Source organism: Etheostoma cragini, chromosome 4 (assembly GCF_013103735.1).
Source record: "Etheostoma cragini isolate CJK2018 chromosome 4, CSU_Ecrag_1.0, whole genome shotgun sequence".
Classification (NCBI taxonomy): Eukaryota; Metazoa; Chordata; class Actinopteri; order Perciformes; family Percidae; genus Etheostoma; species Etheostoma cragini.
Window position 1 is genome coordinate 23,752,448 of NC_048410.1, and position 11,298 is coordinate 23,763,745.

Below are 11,298 nucleotides of genomic sequence, written 5' to 3' on the forward strand. Positions count from 1 at the left end.
CCCCCCCCCGACTCATTTCCTGGTTCTCCTTCCCCATAAATAACATGAAATCAAGGAGAGGGTTAACTTCTCCTGCTAAAGATTTGCCACCTTGGTCAGAAAACACAGGGGAGACACTTTGTTTCTCTCGCTATGACTCTAAAGTCAAAGCTAATCGCTGCCAATCTCTCACTTCTCCCTCGCTCTAACATACACTCCCCCCACACACACACACCAGCACACAGGTACAAACCTCAGGCCACTTCCGTGGGCTACAGCAAAAGCTCTGTGTGGAGCCGCCGCAGAAGCATGAAACGGCCTTTACCGTTTCAGGCTTTGCAGAGGTCGTGGCAGTAATTGTAGATGTACAGATGTACAACTATTTGCTGTACATTTTAAAATATTTGCCAGGGCCTTTTTTAACCTCAACAGAGAAAAAGCTTTTAAGAATTAAAATCAATCCTCTAGGTTTTCTGATCCTCTCCGGTTTTAATTTGCAAAGCCAACACTTCCTCTTGGTAAATGCAGTAAAATGTTGCCTACAACAGAGTCGTCGCATACTCACCACTCTGCTTCTCTCACTTTAACGGTTTACTACCAATACTTTCCCAAAATTCAAACACCTCTACTGTCCCTCTTTCTTTTAAAAGCTATTGTCAATACTCAACATGGTGAAACATCACACTTCCTGTACAGGTGCTTCACATTAAAAGCTTGGCTCAAAAAGTTGAGTTATACTAAAAATTTATGTTTGGTAAATGATGGTATTTGATACTGACCAGACTGTATTTGTAGAATTAGAAGTAGTAGTAGTAGTAGTAGTAGTAGTAGTAGTAATAATAGTGCTTGTAGGAGCTCCACAGAGTGTGTGTTCAGACAGACTGGCAGACGGTTGTTGAACCTGCAGACAAACACACAACATGCAACATTTTACAGCCCAGCTGAAACAAACACAAATATCTAAATAATTTGACATATTCCTATCAAGACATATTATTATTAGTTTATTTAGATAGAGACAGACACATAGATAAGCCTAAACAGTCATCTGATGTACTGCATGTATCGGTGTTTTTAGCTGAAGCTAATTTACACTTGTCCATAGTAAGGCTTCTGTTTAAAAAAAATGTAATAAAGATTAACATTCTTAAAAATAAGATAGAGATGAAATAAAATGGATTACAGAAAGAGCATTGTTCAATGAGAAGCTGTAACACTCCTAATCTAACTGATTAGTTATATTTGTTGTCACATGATGCCTTCTTTACATAACATCAGATCTCAGTCAAACCGCTCTCTACTGAGATTCTATTGGTTGTTACTGCAACAGACGCCTCCCCTCCCTGGGGTTTCAGGTGTGTGTCGGACCTGGGGGTCAGCAGACAGGAGGTGTGTGTTGGCGTTAAAGCTTGCGGGGGGAGGTGCGGCGTTCACAGGAGGAACAGTGGGGGGAAGTGCAGCGTCTTCTCTGCTGGTCACATCTGGAACAGGAAACCAAAGAGATCGGTGAGGTGAGGCGCACGCTCTGCAAAGTCTGACTGATGTCCCACTGTTATGGCTGATCTTTTTGAACTGATTCTATCACTTGGTGCCACAACTTGACATCTTTAAATATGACTATTGATATGCAGAATCATTTGAGGGATGTGTGGATGGCTCCAGCTTCTAAAGTATGAATATGGGATGTGTGTTCCTGACAATTAGCAAAAACGCCAAACTTCCTTGATGCTTTTCTTTGTTTTTTATGATAGTTAAGTGAATATTTGGACAAAACAAAACATTTGAAGACAAAAAACTTGGGCTCGAAAGAAATTGTGATGGGCACATACACTGGACAAATAAAGGTCTTGAATCTTGAAAAAGGCTGCTCTAAGCTCCAGTTGTTCATGTGTACTCAGTTCTCATGCAGTTTGACTGAATCAAACTAACAAGCATTAATGCCACATAACAGTTAAACCCTGTTTCACTCCTAAATAAAATACTGACATGCACTTGGTTATTACGGTTAGATTTAGACATTCACACAAGATGCTTAGTGAGAACTAACAGGGGGTCAACCTCCAGCCAAACACTAGGGAACATAATCAGTCCCTGGTTAGTCGTTCTCCTGTTTCGCTCCGCCAGCTGCTTGTACATCCATCCATATCAGTCTGTGGAAAGCTTTTCTAATGTGATGCTTGCATATACGCCCAATAATATGTACACTCTTAATCCCCCAACAAAGCTCTGATTGGCTTGTTGTTTTTCCAAGCAGAGAAACAGCCAATATGGACAGAAGTCTGGAACCAACTATTCTAATTATTGGGGATGTAAATATAATTACAGCTTGGTTTTATATGAGAGTTAATGAGGCTGGAACCTTTGGGAAGGATGAATGTCGACTTAGTAAACACCTGTGTTATAGGGCGGGGTTTGAACTTAGAACAGCTCAAGCAAGAGGCAACAATTTCCAAAGAGAGAAAAAGGGTTTTCTCTCAGTGAGAGCAGGAAGCAAAGCATCTACAGGACATCTAAAGCTGAGGAGATCTGGTTTTAAACAAGGCGCTGTATCAGGAGGGGCGCCCTAAGCTATAGAGACATGTTACTGACTAACAAACTAAAAGATTAGCTGTCAGCTGCTGTTTTTGGAAATCGCCCGATTCATATTCCAGACAAAAAGCAGAGGACCATACTCATCTATCTGGCTGCTGCCTTACAGCAGAATTATGTTTTTTTTGTTTGGTTTTGTTTTTTAAATGCCGCCCCCCCAACCCCTCCATCAGCATACATGATTACCTTGGCTGGGGCAGACAGCCTGCTGGACCGGATAGGAGGAGGAGGTAGAGGAGGAGGAGGAGGAGGAGGTGACAGCAGGAGGAGAGACAGCAGAGGAGCAGCAGGAGGAAGAGGAGGGGGGAGAGGAAGAGGAGAGGTGAGGAGGTGCAGCAGCAGACAGCCTGGTCTCCTCACTGATCTGACGAGAGGACAGAGAGGAGGAAGCCTTCAGAGAGCAGCATCACCTACATCATTAACCAGATCACATCCTAAAACCTGCAACCAGCAGCAGCACCATCAGCAGCAGAGGAACACCCAGTCGAGGCTTTAAAGAACGCTTAACACTGGCTTTGAGCCTTTTATACAAGAGACCAACTCTTTATATGGAAGCAAAAAACAAAACAAAACAAATTGCACTAGTCTAACACCAAACTGTGAAGTTCAAGAGTTAAATCTGTGTGCCCAAAGTTTAAAGGTAACCTTTTATTCTGACAGGTTTTGTACTTTGTAGTAAACGTGCAGATATCTTTGAAAAAGCTGCAATCAATAGTTAGCTTCCTTGAACATGTTGACAACATTTGTGGTCGGCAGTTTCCTGCCGCACAAAGGTTTGTGTTCAGGAGAAAGTATTACACAAGTCAGAATGACATGTGTGGGTGTCCTGTCTTTAGCATGAAGGCACTTTTAGAGTGCTGCTCATGAGTATAGGAACCCCTGCGTAAGTTGATTAAAAAGAGGAATATAACATCCTTAAAATACAGGGGGCATGAGTATACACACCCCTATGTTATATTCCCATAGAGACAGGCAGGTTTTTTAATTTTTAAAGGCCAGTTTTTTCACGGATCAGGATACAATGCCTTCTGATAAAGTTCCCTTGGCCTTTGGAAATACGATACCACCCCCTCAAATACTGTACATTGGGTTGACAGCTGTTTCCACTATTGGAAAAACAACCCAGCCAATCTTTAAACTAAACTTACATGCTCTTTTTTTCTGATTTTTGTTTTTTTTTGGACACCTTGACCATAAAACAATTTCCCAGTTGGCCAATAATATCTTCTGATGTTCTCATAGCAAAAAAATAAAACAAAAAAAAGGTCCACAAAATATGTTGTACACGTTAAGAGAAAATGCACAAGTGCAGACTCTGAAGACATTGTTAAGCTCACAAACTTCACAGATCTGTTTATTTTGGTACATTTCTTGTTGCCAAATAAGATAACAACCTCACACACCTAATCGTGCTTCCTTGCTTAGCTTTACTGGCTGTTTTTGTATCTTATCCTAACTCTGCTGCTGATGTGCACATTAGTTATTATTAGTCAAATCTAACTGTGGTCTATAATCAGGTTAGAATTAGAAAACCACTGCAGAAGGGTTCTGTGTTAATTCATTTGGAAACCATGGTAACAGAGTACTGACAAAGATGTAACATTCAACAGTGTTTTGAGTTCAAGATCGACTCATGAGAGTTCAAAGGCCAAAGTCTCAGGAGCCAATCAGTGCATAACAGATTAGTTCCTCAGTTACTAATAATGTGGAAAGATGATATTCAGTGAAAAGTAAACTAGTCTAGTATAGTATAGTCTAGTTTAAAGCTATAGTGCGTAGATTATGTCTCCCCCAAGAGGAATTCTAAGTAATGACAACAACACAGTCTGTGATTGCGCATAACCCCCACCCCTTCTCTCCGCAGTTGCTAGTCTCGCTTTGCCAGACCCTCCTCCACAGCGCTGCAAAGAAGGGTCTGGCTAGTCCACACAGCATTGCAGGATGGGAGAAAAAACGTCTCTAGTTTATTGCCATTTCTTTAAATCACAATTGTCTTGGGTGAAGCTATGCGCCGGACAGAGCAACGGTGTCGGTGTAAAATAGCCTCTAGAGGGAACTTGTTTTGGTGGAACATGTTTACGTAAAGGTGGTTTTAGTCTAGCAAGAGAAAACTCAGGTTGGACAGACAGTCTAGCTAGCTGTCTGGATTTACCCTGCAAAGATCTGAGGGGCGGTTAACCTTAGTCCTCAGAAATCCACCAGAGGTTAGAACGCCAACACAAACAAAGCGGAAGGCAACGGCCTAAAAAGAGACCAACGGAATTTCCGGAGCAATCCCGGAGATGAAACGTCGTGGATGATTAAAGATTAAGAAAACATGATGGACTCTTTGAAAGAGGTCATTATCTTGTATTTGTTATGTTCCGTTTGTCTCCAAAGCTGAATGCGGCTGTTGTTCTTTCTCAGCGGTGACGTGAAACACATCACTCCAGCTTCTAGAAATACAGAGAGCTTTTTATGGAGCTGAATGGGTTAATGAGCTTTGTAGCAACTCCTTTGGCGATGGCTTGAATACAACGGGCGTTGCGCATTATAGCTTTAAAGCTCTGACACCTCAGAGTCCTAATAGAGATTAAAAAAATATGTGACATATCCATGAAACATTAACTGTCTAAACTCTGACCTAATCCAACATCTGTAAACTATTTATTCATCTTTCAACAGCAAACTGTATGTCAATATAACTGACATAATTACTGACACCTTCACCATACGAGCTGGATCCTGCCTCCTGCTGGAGGACTCAGTGTGACGGAGCGTACCTTCTTGTCGCCGCTGCTCATCCTGTCTTTGACTTCTTTGGCTTTCTGAATGGCTTTCAACACTTCCACCGTGTCCAGCTCCTTCTCCGTCGTCAAGTTACCGTCCAGACAAACCTGAAGACGCAGAGAGAACACGGTTTCTTTTTTTTTAACCCTTGGGTTGTCTTCCCGTCAAAATTGAAAATCAACACTTTTGTTGAGGCTTTTTATTGATGTTTTGATCTTTTTGTTATGTTTTTTCAACACTCAATGTTTGTCACTTTGTTTGATGTTTTCAACACTACGTAACACTAACTTATTGACTTTAGTTTTACAGTTATTTTTGGAATTTATGGTCAATAAACCTCATTTATTGGAAATTATCCCTATTGTTTGAGTTAGAAAAGCAGAAATTAGGAATTATTTAGACTAAAAGGACTTAAAGGAATGGAAGTTGATGGATAATCACAGACTGGAATATGTCAACTTTTACTCAATACTATTTTAAAACAACTTCAAATGCTATAAAATTGAATAAGACACCCCAAAATTAATGAAAGTAGAGATTTGTACTTGCCAAAGAGTGTCAAGGAGAACATGAGGGTTAAAGTAGACTCAATAATATTAATAGCAATAGCTGACATAGCATAAACAGCGGCAGCAGTAATATTAATACACGAGTAGTACTACCAGTAGAAGTATGAGCACATTCTAGTAGTGTGGGGCTGAGGGTTGTTTACTTGGGCAGTGGTAGAATTAGCAGTACAAGCAACAGTAGTCCAGCTTTGACAGACCCTCCTCCACAGCGTTGAGGGTGAGGGTCTGGCGAGTCCACACAACTTGTTTTGGAGGAACGTGTCCGTTCAAATGTTGTGTTTAGTCGTGCAACACAAAACTCAGATTGGACAGATAGTCTAGCTAGCTGTCTGGATTTACCCTGCAGAGATCTGAGGAGCAGTTCACCGTAGTCCTCAGAAATCCACCGGAGGTTAGAACGCCAACACAAAGACAGCGGAAGGTAACCAAATTTCCAGAGCACAGGTAGTAAAAAAGCTTTTGGTGTGTACGCTGCTGCCGAAGTAGTAGTAGAGGTACAGTATTATCAGTGTAGTGGATTTGATGGTGTACCTCTGCTGCACGGTCTCCAAACTGGGCCAGGACTTTGGTTCTGTAATCTGGGATGATGCACATGGGGTTATTGGACAGGTTGAGTTTCTCCAGACAGGGCAGAAGGCTGATGTTCCTGATCTCCTCCAACTGTGAACAAACACGCAAACCACAAAACAAACCCCCATTACAAAATCACTGACTTAGTTAGAGTTTCCCATGAGCTATGGTTGAGATTTTTTCCACACAGTGTGTGATGTAGAGTTGACAGTAAATGAGAAAAGAGTAAGATGAAGGACACTTGATCCACTTAATAGCTTATTTAATACCATTTGTGAGTGATTTTTTTTTTTAATGCAGAAACTAACCAGAACATTATTCTTTTGCACTCTTACAATTAAGTATAAAAAGAAAGATTTGTTGTGTGGATGTGTTGATGTCACTTTGACCGCTGGAGCATAGGGACGTCCACGCTGGGATTACCTGGGCCAGCTGGTTGTGGCTGAGGTCCAGGTTGACCAGAGAGTAGAGCTTGGTGAGGCCGGTCAGTTGGTCCAGCTGGTTGCCAGCCAGGCTCAGGGTTTTGATGTTGCCCAGACGGGTGTGAGCAGCTTCCAGGACCCGAAGACGGTTATAAGACAGATCCACGTGGACCAGATTGTACAGATGCTGCAAACACAGGGCAGTTCCCTCAGTGTTACTGTTAATTACAAACTACACATCTGCAGGGCTGTTAGGACCAGCCGTCTGTTGCAGCGGCGGAGGGTAATACTTCTTTCACACCAATGACCTGGGTCGATCCAGAATGATCTGACTCCTGTTCAACCCTTCTTTTGTCAAATCAACCCAGGCCAGTCAACACGGGTTGATCCCTGGTCATGAAAATTCAGATACGACCTGTTGCAACTACTTAGTTTCACATTAAACTCAGAAGTTTCATTTTAGTTTGTGTTTTCATTACGTTGTCACACACTGTACCTGGAGGTTTTCCACTGTGGACAGCTGGTTGTTGCTCAGATCCAGAAACTCCACCTTCGGGATCAGTTTCTACAAAAGAGAAATACTCGGATGTTAAACAAGAACACAAATCGATGACCTGACACAACTGCTTTGTGTTCTACAGAACATAACTTAAATTAACATTACTGTATACTCTTACGGAGTTTTAGCTAACTGGGTTCATAACATTTCCCCAATATAATCAGTACGTTTTACAAATATGATGGACTTAGTAGCATCATTATTTAACCTTTATTTTTTAAACAGCTTTTCCAGGCTTGGAAATTTTATTTTGCTGGCTTTTGCATATTAGACAGCAGTTGGTGTACGCATTAGTGACGTGCCTAATCAAGCTTGCTCAGGATACGTTTGAATCTCAGATGTCAGGAGAGTGCACAGACATTCTCTACATTTGCACTGATGCAAGTCAATAGAGTCAAGATGAGACATTTTAGGGGACATACAGTACACATGAAAACATGTTTGAGTGGAGGGGGGATTTTAAACTATTTTATGGACTGAAGTTCACACTTTGTTTAGGTTTGGCGGGCCTGTCTCACCACTGAGCTGTCGATGGTGCTGATGCCGTTGTGGCTCATGTCCAGAGTGGTCAGGTTTCTCCACACGGGGATCACAGCGGTCACGGGACAGCCAGACTCAGCCCCCTCGGCCTCCCACTGTGAGAACTCGCTCGCCTCTGGGACAAGGATTGACTGGAGGATGCCAGAGATAACACACGCATAAGTACACAACATGCAAGAGTGGCTAACTACAAAAGAAAGGGATCTAATCTAAACCTCACCATCATAGTTTCTGTGGAGTGGTGGATACTTAGAGTTTCCAGACTGGACCTCAGAAACGCCAGACCTCCAATCTGCTGGGAGCTGCACTCACTGATCTGAGGACAGAGAGAGAGACAGAAGTTAGTATCTATATTTTGGCAGGTATTAAATGGATTTCTTAAAAGTTCATCAGTTTGTTCCCATCAGTCCCTTAGGCACATACAAGAACACGACATGATTACATAATTAATTGTAGAGGTTACCAAACTGCAAGCTGAACAGGTATACATTTTTGATTTGACATGCTAACCGGCAACAAAGGATTCCATTCACTACGCTAAGCTTACTTGCGGATGCAATGCCGGTGTTGCACCGGACAAAAACAATGCATGCACTAAGACAAAAAGTGCGTTGGCCCACCTATCTACAGCTAGAGGGCAACCGTGGTGAGCCCAATTTCAAAAAACGGTGGCGTGTTCCTTTAAGGAGACAAGAAAGGCTTGTCTAATCTTACTTTTATATAATAGCTCAGACACATCAAGGCATTTCATTGCAGCTGAGCAGCTTAGCTGGCAGCATTTGTGTTATTGTGATGAAATGAATTTGTCTCCTCTGTTAGTCTCCTTATTTACACCTCCAACCATGCTATTTCCTGCTGTGTTGAGGGGCCATGAAATAATCTATTCAGAGTGCCTTATTTTATTAATTGTAGTATTGATATTTGGCGCCAGCGTATCAATTCACATATCGCACAAAGAAGGAGAATGATATTTTTCCGTATCAATATTTAGTCCCACCCCTAATCCACACAGAGCATTCTTGTGTTAAGCATTGGTCAACTTTGACACACTGATTGGCACCAACCACAAACTTGCCAGCACTAACCTTTGAGGGAACAAAGGGCTGGATAGTCCAAAATGGTGTAATTGATCATATTAGCTGTACTGCACCATCCAATTGGATGTAACCCTGCTGTGTCTAATGAAATGTGCTACTAACTGGTGTGACCAGGCAGTAACCTGGGACCATAGTTTGGTGTAAATGAGTTTACACCGTTGATTTTACATGTGTATAGAGAAGAGCATTTTCAGAAAAGACAGACAGGGACACAGACAGACAGTTACCTCTATCTGCAGCAGTGATTTGAAAACAGACAGGTCGAAGGGGAGACTGCTCTCCTGGATGTTGCTGGTACCTACTGGGCCTCTGGTACCTGACATCTGACCAACAGAGACAGAACCAGTGAGAACATTCACCGCATCTGCTCCTGAAAGGGAAGTTAGGACCCAACACCAAACTGTACGATGGGAATTTAAATCAAATGAAGAGGTGTGGGACCTTCAGGTATCGCAGCCTGCAGGTGAAGTCCAGGATGTGGCCCAGGTCGGTCTTGGCGTCCCCGTTACAGCAGGTTGGTTTGGCCAGACGTAGCTGCTGGGAGACGGCGTACAGCTGCAAAGGCTGCAGAGAAAACACCTCGCCGGCCTGCAGCAACTGCTCACCTACAACACAGACACACACACACACACACACACAGGTCTGATACTGCATACTGTACAAGACTTTTATGAGTTTAATTATTATTATTAAGTTATATTTGGTTGTATAAGCTCAACTGTAGTTGACACAGGAGAGATGAAACTAACAATTCTTCTGAGGAAAGGGGATGGATGCAGCGGCTGAGAGTCCCACGATTAAGCTTTAACAGATCATAAACCATTAAAACTGGTATTTAAGTATTGTAGGGTTCTGTGCAACCAAATTACAAAAATTTTAGGGAAGCAATATATCCAGTTCCAGCGGAATATATGCTGCTGTTTTAAAAAGATCATAAAGTAAGCTGACCTTTATGGAACAACTCCTCAGCCAGAGCTGCTGTGATGCCGTTGATCTCCTGAAAGAGATAAGGAAGTTTGTGAAAAACTGAACTTAGCTTAAAATACAGTTAAACAGTCAAAGGTGTACACTATGGAGTTAAATAATCGTATCTCTTCACTGCTTCTGCAGACAGCTAAACATAGATTCAACATTTCCTTTCTTTAAAAAGGTTTATTAAAACTGTTTTGTCAGCGCAATATCCAAGATTACCAAATCAAACCTCTAAAAACTGGAACTGGCTAAAAATGATCAGGAACATTTTAGCTTTATAACATGATCCTAGCCTGGATTAGTTCAACAGTATTTGAAGAAGGCAGACAGGCAGGCCCAGAGCACCACCTGCAGCAGTAATTCACTAGAGAAACCTGCTCTAAGCAATGTTACACGTGTATTAGGCTAGGACATTTATTGTCACATACAGCAACCATCTCCTCACTATCTGCTAGCTGCCTGTCCCCAGAACGCAGTTAAAATAACGCAGTCTCTGTAGACAACCCAGGGTCTAAAAATGGCAAAAAAAAGAAACTTTGCCCACTTGCACCACAAAGGGAGAGGGACGGGACGGGTAGAGGAGAGGGAGGGGCAAGCTAGTCTTGTTCTGTTCAAAAATACTTCTAATGGCATTTTTCTATTAATGGTACCTGGTCAACTCACCCAAAGTACCCCGTCCTCCTTTTTCCATTGCAGATTAGTACCGCCTCACACGTGAGGCGAGCGTGGCTGGTCGTCATAGCAAGAAACTGCCGTGACCTAACGCGACCGACACTCACACAGAACGTCGAAGGTGTGTTGTTTTTTTGATTCTCGGCGTGAGAAGCCAGAAGGCAAATTAGTTTCTAATGAACCTGGAAGCAGCAAAAAAAATAAATAAAAAAAAACGCTGGATAAACTGTTTACAGGTAAACACGGCGGGTTTGTTCCGACGCAACGCTACTGCAAGGTGACGTAGAGGGAGGGCTAAATGGGTAAGTGGGCTCTCTGTTTATTTAAGAAACATTAACAACTTTGTGTAGCTATGTGTGGCCAGGTTTGTTCAGTAGTAGAGCAGGCACACATGTACTGAGGTTTAAGCCTCGATGCAGAGGTCAAGAGTTCGAATCCGATCTGTGACAATTTCCTGCATGTCTTCCCCCTCTCCCCTCTTTCTCACCTACAGTGGTGTGAAAAAGTGTTTGCCCCCTTCCTCATTTCCTGTTCCTTTGCATGTTTGTCACACTTAAGTG

General features: G+C 42.4%; 1 protein-coding gene across 1 annotated transcript in view; it reads right to left on the reverse strand.

Moving 5' to 3' along the window:
* nisch (nischarin) overlaps nucleotides 1-11,298 on the reverse strand; it is a 32,628-nt gene that overhangs the window by 16,979 nt on the left and 4,351 nt on the right. Inside the window, exons 4-15 of the mRNA XM_034868943.1 lie at nucleotides 10,043-10,091; nucleotides 9,536-9,699; nucleotides 9,322-9,417; nucleotides 8,218-8,313; nucleotides 7,976-8,128; nucleotides 7,395-7,463; nucleotides 6,900-7,085; nucleotides 6,438-6,566; nucleotides 5,331-5,444; nucleotides 2,755-2,932; nucleotides 1,348-1,460; nucleotides 759-880 (exon numbers count right to left, since the gene is read on the reverse strand). Coding sequence (XP_034724834.1) covers nucleotides 759-880; nucleotides 1,348-1,460; nucleotides 2,755-2,932; nucleotides 5,331-5,444; nucleotides 6,438-6,566; nucleotides 6,900-7,085; nucleotides 7,395-7,463; nucleotides 7,976-8,128; nucleotides 8,218-8,313; nucleotides 9,322-9,417; nucleotides 9,536-9,699; nucleotides 10,043-10,091 — 1,469 coding nt within the window. The remainder of the gene's footprint in view (nucleotides 1-758; nucleotides 881-1,347; nucleotides 1,461-2,754; nucleotides 2,933-5,330; nucleotides 5,445-6,437; nucleotides 6,567-6,899; nucleotides 7,086-7,394; nucleotides 7,464-7,975; nucleotides 8,129-8,217; nucleotides 8,314-9,321; nucleotides 9,418-9,535; nucleotides 9,700-10,042; nucleotides 10,092-11,298) is intronic.